Raw genomic sequence first — 14,913 nt, forward strand, 5'->3', positions numbered from 1 at the left:
GTAACTTTAGGGTATTTAGAGTGTAAAAGGTAAAATTTAAAAGGAAGACTTTTTAATCAGAGTTAGCATCAAGTCAGTTAAACTTGTGAGATATTGATCTGTTCAGTTAAGTAGCAAAGGGGGTTGTTAATCAGTTTCAGCTGATTTCGTGTTAATGAAATTAACAACAGGTGCACTAGAGGGGCAACAATGACACCACCCCCCAAAGAGGAATGGTTTTCCCTCCTTCTCTTTTCTGACTGTTTTTTTTTACGGGTTCTGCATTTGGCTAGAGTCAGTGTCACAACTGGTAACAAAGACCGTCCAACACCTCCAGGATGGCACTTCAATATGCACCATTGCCAAAAGGTTTGCTGTGTCTCCCAGCACAGTCTCAAGAGCATGGAGGAGATTGCCTGCCTCTTGGAGTTGCTCTAGGAGAGCTTGGCAGGGCTGTAGAAGGTCCTTAAACCATCATGATTATGTCAATAAGGACCCAAAGTGTCTAGTGGGTCCTCTACTCACTGCCTGTCATGGTGGAGCCTGATTGACATTTGCCATAGGATACCAGAACTGGCAGGTTCACCACTTGCACCCTGTGCCTTTTACTGATAAAAGAAGGTTCACGGTGAGCATGTGTGACAGATGTGAAAGGGCCTGGAAAAGGTGTGGAGAAGGTTAGGCTGCCACCACCAAGCTGGTCATGCTTGGTGGTGGGTCTGTGATGGTATGGGGAGGTATATCTATGCAGGGACGCACAGACCTCTACAGGGTAGCCAACAGCAACCTGACTGTCATTGGGTATTGGGATGAATTCCTTGGATCAATCGACGACAGACCCCACTTTAATGCAGTGGGTCCTGGTGCAGGACAATGCCCGGGCCCATGTGTGAGAGTATGTGTAACGGAGCGAAGGTGATTTTATTCCCACAGTGTCGTTTTTCTAAAGGAAGGAAACCTTCCTCCAAACGGACAGAGCAGTGGAGCCGCCAAGGGAAAGCACACGATTAAAAAACTGTAGAATTAAAATATAATTTATTATATTTAAATAGTTAAAAATGTAAGATAAATTAAAACAACCTTGGCCAAGGGATAACACAATAAAAATCAAACACAACATTAAAAGTCCAGTGGAATCCAGCACAGCATAAAAGTCCCAGGGAGTTAAGAAATCCAGCGAAGTAAAAGGGAAACCCAGCGGAGTCCTCTCCTTCCTTTCCGCATTCGCGTCTTGATATGCCCGGGTGGGCAGAGCTCTCAACTCCGCCCGCCGCTTCTTTAAAACTGCAAAGCCACACAGCCGTCCCGTGCCTTCCGCTGGTGCTGTCTCCGCTCTCCCCGCTGGTACTGTCACTCTCTGCACTGGTGCCCTGTGCGCTGGTGCCCTGTGCGCTGGTGCCCTGTGCGCTGGTACTGTCCGTTCTCCCTCGAACGCCAAGCTCCAACCCTCTTATGTGTCACTCAGCACTCTGTAAATTACACTCCCTTTCCTCTCAGGTGTGTCCAATTAGTAAAAATGGGGAAAGGCGGAGTCTCTCCAGGACAATTTGCCGGCAACTAAAACATGCAAACTAAATAAAACACTGCACAAAAATATAACCAATGCATGCAATATATAAAAAATAAATATGTACACTTCACATTAAAATACAGCACAGCAAAACAACATCCGTCCTTCCCTGGATGACATCCCCCCACACTGAAATATTAGCAGTCCCTGCTAATGCTCCATCTCCCTATAACGCTCTGGTGGAATCCCACGCGTGGCCCTAATGGACCGTCTAAGGGACATACCTGAATCACTCTGGTGAGGTGACACACAGTCAGTAAGGGGTAAAAATCCATAAAACACTGGCGCTGGGAAATCCGAAGGGCCTGTGGTCGGCTCCTCCGTAGGAGGGGTAAAGTCTGTTTGAGGAGCAATGCACACTTTTAAGGCATTCCTATGTAAAGTTTGTATATTACCCCCCTTTTCTGGTTTGACCTTATACACTAAGCCCGTATCTCCCACCTGTTCCAACACCACATATGGCTCAGGAGACCACCAGGAGCACAGTTTTCCTTTGCCCTGTCTGTTTCGGTCACGTACCCAGACTCTCTCTCCGGGCAACAATGGGAGGGTACAGCCTCTTTTCTCATACTGGCTTTTGTGTTGGGAGGCCGCACTATACATCCTCTGCCCAGCCAAACGGTAAGCTAGGGAGAGTTTCTGTTGATGAGAATACACCCACTCACTTACATCCTGCCTCGCCTGCTGGGGGGCCACGCCTAACACCACGTCCACAGGAAGTCGCAAGTGTCGACCAAACATCAAATAGGCAGGCGCATAACCTGTGGAACTATGGATAGTATTATTATAAGCATGAACGAGTTCCGGCAGATTTCCTACCCACTGGCTCTGCCTAACTGATTCTAGGGAGCGGAGCATGTTCAATAGGGTCTGATTGAAACGTTCTACACTACCATTCCCTGCAGGGTGGTAAGGTGTCGTACGGCTTTTGGCTATACCATAGGTATCACAAAGCTGTTTCATTAATGCAGATTCGAAATTAGACCCACGGTCGGAGTGGAGTCGGCCTGGGCAACCAAACGGCTGTATCACATACTTCCACAAAGCCTTTACTGTAGTCTCTGCTGTTTGGTTTATTGTAGGGATAGCCCAAGCGAACCGCGTAAACAGATCAGTCACCACAAGTATGTTTTGATAAGTGTCAGTTGGTCGGCCTAAGGACAGAAAATCCATGCCTACAACCTCCAAAGGGTATGAGACTGAAATAGGGTGCAGTGGAGCCCTAGGTTCTACCCTCTCCTTTTGTAGACTACAGGGGACACAACCCAGATGAAACTGACGTACCTGCGCTTCCATATTAACCCAGTAGAACCGCTGCCGTATCCGAGAGAGGGTTCGATCTACCCCCGCATGGGCAGCAGCCTCATGGATCTTCCGCCACACCTCATGGCACCTGGAACTAGGACACACAACTTGATGACGAGTCTCCTGGGTATATTCGTCCGACACTTTACGGCACAATACTCTGTCTTTAATAAAAAGTCTTTTTTGCTGCTGTAGGAGTCGCCGCACACCATGCGACAATGCCTGACGTTCCGACTTTGTAGGTGCGACCTGAGCTTCCAGAAGTTGTTTTACCACCTGAATATCCGGATCGTAAACTTGTGCTTCTGCCCAGTCACTCCCCTCTACCTCACAGGTCAATTCAATGGCTGCTGAAGTGACTCCACGCTCTGATCCAGCCCCCTCCAGGTGCTCTGCTGGGACAGTGGGGAATCGAGAAAGGGCATCAGCATTAATATTGCTCTTACCCGAACGATACTTGATCTCGTAGTCGAAAGAGGCCAGCTGGGCAACCCAACGTTGTTCTACTGCGCCCAAGCGAGCAGTCTGTAAATGGGCCACAGGGTTATTATCAGTATACACAACGAATCGTGCACCAGTCAGATAGTCTTTAAACTTTTCGGTAACCGCCCACTTAAGGGCTAACAGCTCCAACTTGAAAGAACTATAGTTTGCGTCATTCCGTTCCGTGTGGTGTAAACTTCTGCTGGCGTACGCTATTACCCTTTCTTGGCCCTCTTGAACCTGCGCCAGAACGGCTCCCAGCCCGCGGCCACTGGCATCTGTATACACAATAAAGGGAAGAGAGTAATCTGCGTATGCCAAAACAGGTGCCTGCGTTAAAGCTGCTTTGAGGGCCTCAAATGCCGTTTGACATTCTGGGGACCACTGTACTTTACGACAGTCTGTTCTCTTGTTCACAGGGACCCCTGTCAATAATGCATTTAAAGGGCGTGCGGTTTGAGCAAAACCGGACACAAAACGTCTGTAGTAACCAGCCAGGCCCAAAAAGGATCTGACCTGTCTGATGGTATCAGGGACCGGCCAATCCATCACCGCAGAAATCTTATCCGGGTCTGGTCTTACACCATACTTATCCACTACATGCCCCAGAAATTTCACCTCTTGTTGCAGGAACTCGCACTTGTTCGGCTGTAACTTCAACCCATGACGCCACAGCCTCTGAAACACTTCATCTAGATGCTGTAAATGAGACGAAAAGTCAGGTGAATAAATGATAATGTCGTCTAAGTACACCAATAAAGACTCGGCAATCTGTCCACTCAAACAGTGCTGCATCAGGCGCTGAAATGTAGCGGGTGCATTGCACAGACCAAACGGCATCCGCTCGAACTCAAACAACCCAACTGGGGTCGTAAAAGCAGTCTTTTCTCTGTCCGTCGGGTCCATTTGGACCTGCCAGTATCCACTGGCTAAGTCCAGGGTGGAAAACCACTTCGCTCGAGTAAGGCTTGTCAATGTCTCTTCTATTCGTGGCAAGGGGAAAGCATCTTTATGCGTCACCGCATTCAATTTTCTGTAGTCCACACAGAACCTCCAGGCGCCATCCTTTTTTCTCACCAAAACAATGGGTGCAGCCCATGGGCTACAGCTTTCCCGGATAACTCCCTTTGCCATCATATCTACCAAGAGACTCCTCATTTCCTTATACATTGCGGGGGGCAAAGGACGATACCTCTCTCTAATGGGAGCTGCATCACCTGTGGGGATACAATGATGCACCAGGTCAGTCCTCCCGAAATCTTCGTCATCTTTAGAGAACACCTTCTCCCATTTAAGCAATAGAGCACGTAGCTCGCCCTGTTGCAGTTCAGACAGGTCAGGTCTTTCAATCAGTTTATTCATCTCCCCAGGTAATCTCTCCTCCTCCGTGGGGGCGCCACTATCGACCAGGGCCACCTCCACCACACCGTCCGTCCCAAGGGACAGGCTCAGGTCCTGTGAGCCATGTACGTCAGCTTCATCCACGCAGGATAGCTTTCCCAGTTTCTGGTAGCGACCTATAAAAAGAGGATAGGGGTGTGGGTTACAAATCCTCACTGGCACTCTCCCGGCCCTTACCATGACAAGGGTTCTCGCCACCCCCACATCAGGGGTTTCAGGCAGTGCCTCCACCAAGGCACAATAGTCTGTTCCTTGCGGACCCGTCTGAGTCCGGCCCCACACCATTATTTCACTCCTCGGGGGGACTTTAATTTTGCGTCGGCCAGCTAGCCGTACATACCCCACCATTCCGTCCTCCACTGTACTTGCTTCTATCCGTCTGCATGTTGCGAAGGCAGTCCTCCAGGCCTGCTGATTCGTTAACTGCTGTGGGGCAGGAGTAGTCTTTTCCGGCCACTTAATTACATTCCAACAGGCAGTCACAACATTCATACCAATAATCAGTGGGTGAGTGCAATGGTCATCTTTTACCACCACAACCCCGCGTCCAGGAACCTTAACACCTTCTATTTCCATGTCCAGGACAGCATAGGTGGTATAGGGAATTTCCAGACCATTGGCGGCTCTCAGCCTAAAGGCGGTTGGAGTTTTCTCAAGCCTAGCCTGGGAAAAATACTCATTAAACAGACTCTCCTGTATCAAAGTCACTTGTGACCCGGTATCCAACAAGCCTTGAAGCTCCACCCCTTCGATCACTATCTTCACTGTTGGACACTGCCCAATAAATGTTTCTGTGGCCCTTAATTCCTTAGGTGAACCAAAAAACCCCGCCCCTCGGACCTCAGCAGCAGGGTCATCTAGTTTAAACTTGGCTGGGAAGACATGGAGGTCTGGCAAAACCTAGCTATATGTCCTGCTTGTTTACACCTCCGACAGATAGGCCGACCTTGTGCATCCCAGCTAGCATTTGATTGTCGCGGTCTTCTCCTAAACTGAGGTGCAGGCGGAAGAGTAGCTACAGCTGGCTGAGTGGAGCCTCTAATTTCCCTTACTAGCTCTTGTGCCAATCCTTTAATTTGTGCCTTAACATCCTCCAGTATCTCCTGTTTTAACATCTGCCTCCAATCTTCTTTCTGTTCAACTTTAAAAGGAGCATGAGACTTATTTACAGAGAGGCAGGTTACCTCAGACTGGGGCTGTACATGTTCTGAGTCTAGGAGCAGTGCCTCCTGGCGTATGGCAGCAAAATCTTGGTCTGGATTACGCCGCACATAAACCTTCAGTGCCTGACTTACAGGGCCCTCCCGCAATCCTAGCAACAATTGATCTCGCAGGGCTGCATCAGAGGGGACATTATCTGGATCATGCTTTCGCAACCTACAGTATAATTCTCTTAACCGCAAGATAAATGAAGATACGGTTTCACTTGAGTTCTGAGTGCAACTAAAAAACTGTGACCTAAGAACTGGGGTGGGGACACGATCACCATATAAAGAGTCTAAAAAAGAAAAGATTTTTTGTACTTGGTCTCTTTCACTGGTTTCAAGAACACTGACCTGACGTTTAGCCTCACCTGCTAGCGCTCCCAACACAATAGCAACTTTCCTCACTTCAGGCAAGTCCTGAGATCCCAGCAGCCCCCGCATCTGCTCCTTCCACTCCTGATATTGCACATCCTGATCAGGCCCTTTAAACTTCGGCAGCCACGGGGCTCCGGGATACACAGGCATCATCATATTTGCTATTCCCCTGGCTAACCCAACTGCTCTTGGCTCCGTATCCTATGTCGACAACGCCAATTATGTAACGGAGCGAAGGTGATTTTATTCCCACAGTGTCGTTTTTCTAAAGGAAGGAAACCTTCCTCCAAACGGACAGAGCAGTGGAGCCGCCAAGGGAAAGCACACGATTAAAAAACTGTAGAATTAAAATATAATTTATTATATTTAAATAGTTAAAAATGTAAGATAAATTAAAACAACCTTGGCCAAGGGATAACACAATAAAAATCAAACACAACATTAAAAGTCCAGTGGAATCCAGCACAGCATAAAAGTCCCAGGGAGTTAAGAAATCCAGCGAAGTAAAAGGGAAACCCAGCGGAGTCCTCTCCTTCCTTTCCGCATTCGCGTCTTGATATGCCCGGGTGGGCAGAGCTCTCAACTCCGCCCGCCGCTTCTTTAAAACTGCAAAGCCACACAGCCGTCCCGTGCCTTCCGCTGGTGCTGTCTCCGCTCTCCCCGCTGGTACTGTCACTCTCTGCACTGGTGCCCTGTGCGCTGGTGCCCTGTGCGCTGGTGCCCTGTGCGCTGGTACTGTCCGTTCTCCCTCGAACGCCAAGCTCCAACCCTCTTATGTGTCACTCAGCACTCTGTAAATTACACTCCCTTTCCTCTCAGGTGTGTCCAATTAGTAAAAATGGGGAAAGGCGGAGTCTCTCCAGGACAATTTGCCGGCAACTAAAACATGCAAACTAAATAAAACACTGCACAAAAATATAACCAATGCATGCAATATATAAAAAATAAATATGTACACTTCACATTAAAATACAGCACAGCAAAACAACATCCGTCCTTCCCTGGATGACATCTGCACTTATATGAATATGAACAGACGTCTGTGAAAATGCTAAATCAAAATGTTAGTGATCTACAAATACATCAAAGGCAAGTAGATAATTATCAGTCATACCTGTATGTTTCTGACACAACAGTACTTGTTGAAATAGATGTTTGCAAGATAATTGGCGAGGCAACAATATGCTCACCAGTCTAGAAAAGTGGAAGAAGTTCAGTTCTGCTATACTGTATCTTTTTCAGATTTTCCTTTCTTTTAAGGTACTACAAGTCCCCGTGCAGACCTCTAAAACGTATCCAAGTAAAACAGAGTGTGAAAGGAAAATCAATCCTCAAACAACTTGCTCACAAATCATAGATGTGCACTGAGGGGGTCACAAAAAATCTCTGCTTTTGATTACAAGCAAAAAGGGAACCACAACTCTAAAAGCCCAAAGTGCACTTTTAAGTTTGTAGAAGTCTCTCGTGTGGATGAATATCATTAGCATCAAACTGTGCTATTCAACAGCCATGGGTACGTACCTAAAGATTTCTCTCCAGATGCTGCTGATCCATCCATGTATCCAATGTTCCCTCTAATTTTTCACATGTCTGAGCAAACACACAAACTCCCTGAGCGATCCCTTGGACCACTGTGAGCAACATTAGACGTGTGCACACAACTTTATTATTATTATTATTATTATTATTATTATTATTTTGCTCTGACTTGTATTGTGAGTATGAGTCTGTGGTCTGGGAGAGAGTCCTGTATGACATTTAATTTCTGTCCACTATGAGAGAAAGGAGAACAACAGCCTGATACCTGCAGGCCTGACAACAGGAGATGTATCACTCCTGTCAAAACTATTGACTACACTACACACTAACTACACAAGATTTGCGCTAAACCTCTCAAATCTCGCACATCTCAAAACACCGCTGTCACTCCTAAAACTTCCCCCTTCCTAAACAACTAAATGCCATGTTGCCATCTAATTTGATTGGTCGACATGGTACATTTTTCGACCAATAGGAAAGGCTGGGGGAGGGGGGGTGTTTTTGCTCACAGGCTTTCTAGCGTTTTCCTTATAAAACGCAGTTTTTACCGTTTCTTCCCACAGTAAATATAAACAACGATAGTGTTCAGGAAAAATAACAAACATTGCATATATTTTTTATCATAACTCTGGTTTTCCGTGGTCTATCAACACAATTTAAAAACTATAAAAAACTATAAAGTCCACACTTTTTCCGTCAATTGTTCTGTCCTGCTCACATCTCCAATGGTTGTACACGTTGTAATTAACGTGGCTTCACTCCACATCAGCCACGCTGCTTAACTAAAACACCGGTGTCGGCCCATAAGGACGCTGTCATAGCCTGTCAGCAACGTTGATTAGCTGCTTATACACAAATGCGAATCGCATTATTGGCTGGACTATGGGATAAAGTGGCATCGTTCTAATCCCATATGGGAGCAGCCAGTCACTCACTGACTAACACTGCAAAACAGAGTTGTTAAAGTATTAATGTTAATTTCAATTCAGGTTAGATTTTTTTTTGTGCACAATGCAGAATTTCTGTGCGCAGAGACTGTGCCAGCAGTGCGCAATTAGAGGGAACATTGCATGCATCCTTTTTTTTTTTTTTTTTTACCACTTATCCAATTTAAGGTTAAAGAGGAAGGGGCTTATCATTTGACTGGTTGCCAATTGACGGCAGGGCTAACACAGAGAGAACAAAAGCATTCATACTACAGCCAATTTAGATGCATGTCACACAGGCACGGTGACAACATAGAGAAGGTCCTGGTGGGTTTGAACTCAGGACCTTGGTGAGTGACCACTGTGGTGCAGTGGTCACTCACCAAGGTCCTGATTGACTGATCAATTAAACAGGTTGTGTTAACTTTTTTTTGTTAACTTTGGTAGATAGCTAGTTGTGCCTTTACTGTGCTATTAGTTTTCCCCTGATGCCAGACTTTGCAGATGGCTCAGTCCTCTCATTAAAAATTACTAAAATTGATCTGTGGAAGGAGAGCTGGATTGATTTTTTTTTAAAGAGACACTTTGAAGAAGAGGGTCCCCACCAACACTTGCCTTTACAGTGACCATTTTACCTGTGAAATTATACTGAATTACTGGAGACAACTTTCCCTCCCTGGACTTCATCTTCACATCCCATAGCCGTGTGCTGCCCTGTTCACTGCAGCAGTACACACCACCACAGTTTAAGCTTTCTTACTGTTCACCAACACAATGGCACTGTGATTAGCACTGTTGCGTCACAGCAAGTAGGTCCTGAGTTTAGTCCCACCACCTGGATTCTTTGTGGAGTTTGCATGTTCTCCCTGTGTTTGCCTGGGTTCTCTCTGGGTGCTCCGGCTTCCTCCCACAGTCGAAAGACAAGCAGTTAGTGGGGTTAAGTTATATGGTAACTCAAAACTGCCCATGAATGAGAATGATTGTCTGTCTTTATGTCTTAGCCTGGTGACCTGTCCAGGACGTATGGTCACTGACAGATGGTAAACAGCTGACGAGTAAACACACACTGCCATGCCATGCTTTCTGCAGAGCCGAGCATCAGCTGTGTTTGGAAGTAGTGATGTAATAAATGTAATAAAACTATTTTTTTTTTTTTTTTTTTTTTTTTTTTTGTAGCGTTCATTCATAGCCAACATTCATAGTTATAGATTTTTTATGTGCCATTATGTGTTGATGAGTTACTCACCAAAACTATAAATCTGAGCTGTAAAGAGAAATGTTTTTGTTGCTGTTTTTCACTAGCTGGGCCCACGTCCTCATTGAAGGTTGGGCAGCATTTTTTTAGTAGATAAAGGCGAATGGCTTAATCAAGAATTGAGGTGCGGTTTGGGGAAGTCCTCGATGGGGACTGGCGGTGTCTCCTGGGCCTGGCAGATCCCCATGTACTAATTTGAAGTGAAGAAGCGAGGGAATTGAAATTCAGATAATTTATCTCCAAATAATGTTACGATTGGTACACTGAATTGCCAAAAGTATTTGCTCATCTGGGTTAACGGGCATATGAACTTGTGTAACATCCCATTCTTAATCCATGGGGATTAATATGGAGTTGGCCTACCCTTTGCACATATAACAGCTTCACCTATTCTGGGTTTAGGGGGGTGTTTATGGGAATTTTTTACTATTCTTCCAGGAGCACATTTGTGAGGTCTGACACTGATGAGGGATGAGAAGGCTTAGTCTCTGCTTTAAATCCTCCCAAAGGTATTCTGTAACATTGAGGCCAGTCAAATTCTTCCAGACCAAACTTGCTCATCCATGTCTTTATCGATCTTGCTTTGTGTACTGGTGCACAGTCATGTTGGAACAGGAAGGGGCCATCCCCAAACTGTTCCCACAAAGTTGGTAGAATTAAATTACCCCAAATCTCTTGGTATGTTGAAGCATTAAGAGTTCCTTTCACTGGAACTAAGGGGCTGACTCCTAAAAAACACCCCCACACCATAATCCCCCCTCTACCATACTTTATATGTGCCACAATGCAGTCAAACAAGTACCAACAAACCCAGACTCATCCATCGGATTGCCAGATGGAGAATCATGATTTTTCAAAGCAGAGAACACATCTCCACTGCTCTAGAGCCCAGTGGTCACATGCTTGACAGCACTAATTCATTCATTAGTTTTAAACCTAATTTAAAGTTTGCAAGAAAAGGAACATAGTGTTTTGTTAGAGTAAAATAATAGCTGGGTGTGCTTTAGGGCACGATAGGGCCATTATCCTTGGTTTGTCAGCCAAATTCAACTGTCACTCGTGACATGATGATGCTCAATGGCCAAATGTTTCAAAACAGGATTTCACCATCGATGGATGATGTCAGGGTGGGGTATCTTTTATCTTTTTTTCTTTGGCATTTCACAAATAAACAAATATTACTATTCAAGGAAAAAGGCAAATCTCAGAATGAATGTAAACAAAACCCACCTGACAACGTGGCCGCTACTTAAAGCACAACACTGCCATGAGGTGATTCCAGGGGTCCTTGAGTAGCCAAACAATGCCCAAAGGACATTTCTATTAAGAGGGTAGGAAAGCACAGAGATTAAAACAAACACAGTCTGAAGGGGTAAATCAGTGACTTCTGTAATTGCTGAAGGGGAAAATCCATATCGCATGAATTAAAACAGAAGAGGACAGAAAGGGTAGTGGTCACAAAAGAGTCAATTTATCCAATGGAATCCAGTTTGAAATAAATAGAGAAAAGCACACGAGCGTGACTAAGAAAAAGTACATCTGGAAGAAAGTGAGTGGCAGTTTGTATGCAGAACCAGCTGGATTTCTTACTTGGCCAACCATGTGCTGCTTGACAGAGTGGCAATCCCCCGAGTGGCTATGATTGATTTTTTTTTAATCTTCACCTTTTTCTGCTTGACTTTTCCCCCCTTACTTTACTGGATATTCTGATTTGCCCAAAGGAAGCAATATATTAAGTCATCTGTTTATTGAACAAGTTTTTCCTACTATTTCAGAACAGCTCTTTGTCTGCTTTGTTGTATACTGGGACTATGAAGGTCTTAGTTGGTTCAGAAAAGGGTGAGTTATGTATTTAGTTTTCTCTTTTCTCTTGCTCGAGAGATGGTAGTATGTTATTGATTGCAAAAATGTATATATATGATAATCACAGATCCTCCATGTCAGTCTTACGACAGGAGAGCTTCATACCCATTTTCATGAAAGTGTACATTTATATAGTGTAAATGTAAAAGTAAGTAGTTCCGTGCGTTTGGTTACTTCCTGTCATAATGGTTTGATTGGTCAGCTCCTGAGTGGGCTCCACCCACCATTCCTCATCCAGGTTGTGTTCAGCCTTGACAAAAAGTCTTTATTTATATGGAGACTGCCAAAGTATGAGAAAGTTGTGCAGGTATGTGTGTATGAACTAGATTATCTGCCTGACAGTCTTCATCGATACGCACATTTTGCAAATTGCTTGTGAGAACCTGGGAACATTTCTGCTCCAAATCCAAGCAGCTGCTCAGTTTTGTCTTAATATCAAGAGCCCGCGCCAACTTGGAAATGTCCACTGATCATGCTGCATTCCTTCACACATATCTGTTTCTGTACAGAAAACATGCCCTCCACCCTCTGGAAACATGGGACTACAGAGCTTATGGAAGTGGCATAAAAACGACCTCTAAAATGAGTCTTAGTTTGACGTTGAAAAGACACCCAAAACGACCACATTTAGATTATAAAAAGGCGGTCCTACACACGCCTCTCGCCCTGTGACAACTGGGATAGGCACCCTGAAAAGGATAAGCGGAAGAGAATAGATTGAACTTCAAGAACATGAGGTATACCTTTAATTTTAATATTCATACAGGTGTTCTGACGTTGTGAAGTGCCACATCTTGACTGTCTCTGACCTGCTCCCGTGAATAAATTCTAATCAGACTTTTAGCTTAATGCTAATGGGACCGGGTGGAAGTTAGTTGATTGGCAGGAAATGATGTACACTTCTTAAAGATAAGTGATTAGTGAAGTAGCAAATGACTGGGCCTCATTAAAACACCCATGCTGTCACACACACACATGAACGTGCACACACACAAGCACGTCCTCTGGTGAATATGCATGAGACTTGATGCTTCCTAGTGGGATGACAGACTGTTTCCAGCCCCCTTTGATCTGAATGCCCGCTCACACACATGCGCACACTTGCACACAAACAAACACACTGTCCCTTTGAACCCTGGCCAACATGGTGGGTCAGGAACACACAGCCTCCAAACTGGACAGGAAATGGAGCCGGTCCATGTAGAAAACAGCATCAACAAACTCCTGTTTACGTGTTGCGTAGAATAAATGGACAGAGGGGGGAAGACATGAAGGAGAGGACAATGAGGAAAAAATACCAGCTGAGGACAGACAGAGCAACGTCTGTCGAGCCTTTCTAGTACTGCCACGGTCTCTTAGGGTTGACTGTAAATGCAGCTAAGTATATTTGTGTGTATGCACAGCTTGTGCGTGCGTGGATGCAGATGTTGGAGTTGCTCATCCGTGAATGGTATACTGCGAGTATTTGTGTACTTTTAACTTGTGTGTCGGCGTGTCTTTCTGTTGAATAGGCTTCTTGTCATTGACCTAAAAACAGTGTGAGAGCCTGCCAGTGTCGCTTAAATCCTCTTTTCTTCTCCATTCCCCCAGTCTCTGTCTTCTACTCAGCGCACGCACTCGTCTTTGTGCATATGCGTGAGTCTTTTGGCGAGTGCGTGCACGCACGCGTCAGTGGCTGTCTCTATTTAAACATCATACAGACTCACAAATGGCGTTCCTGCCAACGGAGATGAGAGCACACTGTTCACAAAGACTTACTCTCCCGCTCTTTCTCTTTTCCACTCTCCTTCTTCAGTCCCTTTTTCACACTTTGAGGTACCCATGGGATATCATTAGTCTTATTACCGCATCGAGATAAATGAGCGCATGTATGTCTGTATGTGTGAGCACACTGTTACATATGTTTGTGTGAGAACCATGTGGTGGTGGAGCTGCTGAGATGCTACACATCCAAACCCACCCTGAAGGCTTGGATATAATTACGGCATATGAGTGATTACAGATGCTGCTTTCAAAAGATTTCAAGTGCAATGTTATTTTTCTTTTCCGTCTTCATTCTGTCCTCCATCATGTGTGTGTACATGTGTGCTTCTTATTTAAAAAAAAGACACTTTTTCTTTAGCCTTACAAAAGGTAGAGCGATGTGCTGTTGTTTTATCAACCTTGGTAAAGGAGGAGCGATGTTGCATCACCAAATCTCTCCTTAAGGGGGTGAGGGTTAAGCATAATTACGGCTGCAGCTTTCATGTTTTCTCTTGCCTCGGCTAGTCTTCGCTGCCACCGCTGGCCTTTCGTTCCATATCAAAGGAGACTTTGGTCCTCTGGGGCTGCAGTCCCAGACAGACGTTGACACAGATTAATGCACACATATGCAGACCCGCACACATTCATCAGGATTTTATTTGGTGGTTTGCATCAGTTAGGTTTTAAAATGTTGTGATGTCGATCAAGATTTCATTTACATTTTAACTCTATTATTGATTTTGGGCAGTAGTCAGTTAGGCTTTGGATCTTGTTTTTTTTTTAGTTCTGACACAAAAGCAGTTTTTGATTTTGCTGTCAGCTGTAGTGGACTAATTTATTAAACTTATTAAAGTTCATCACTTTAATCAAAAACACTTCTTCTCTCTCTCACTTTTTCTCAGCTTCTTTCCATCTGACTGTTTCAAAGTTTAAACCTTAAAGATTTGAAGGCATAACAATTAATTTTATTATAGAAAGAAGAATCTTTTACTGATAAATATGTGCATTAGTATGTAATTACTTCTTCTAACAAACTGATGCATTGATGAACGTATCCATTAAAGATGCATAGTTGCAGTTTGTGGAAGCCATACTGTTGCCCCACTATTTTGAATACAGTGGCCAAGGCGAACATCATGTTCCATCTAATCACATTTTACGTATGTGGTTAGAGACTGGCCACACATGTTGAACACATAACTTATTTTTTCATTTAAAGATCACAAATAGCTCTTTTAAACTATATGTGACCATTTAACCTTTGCACAT

At 44.7% G+C, this 14,913-nt stretch overlaps 1 protein-coding gene across 1 annotated transcript; it reads right to left on the reverse strand.

The window, feature by feature from the left end:
• Positions 1-657: 657 nt before the first annotated feature.
• On the reverse strand, positions 658-6,474 carry LOC146630232 (uncharacterized). The gene is made up of 6 exons (XM_085356559.1): positions 6,312-6,474; positions 4,943-5,610; positions 2,834-3,379; positions 1,991-2,188; positions 1,774-1,887; positions 658-744 (listed from the first exon to the last, which is right to left on the reverse strand). The coding sequence occupies exons 1-6, from the start codon at positions 6,472-6,474 to the stop codon at positions 658-660; spliced, it is 1,776 nt and encodes a 591-aa protein (XP_085212685.1).
• Between the last annotated feature and the right edge of the window lie 8,439 nt (positions 6,475-14,913).

This window comes from Diplotaxodon limnothrissa, linkage group LG6 (assembly GCF_057381915.1).
Source record: "Diplotaxodon limnothrissa isolate DT_005_m linkage group LG6, D_limnothrissa_male_GT1.1, whole genome shotgun sequence".
In the NCBI taxonomy this organism is placed as follows: Eukaryota; Metazoa; Chordata; class Actinopteri; order Cichliformes; family Cichlidae; genus Diplotaxodon; species Diplotaxodon limnothrissa.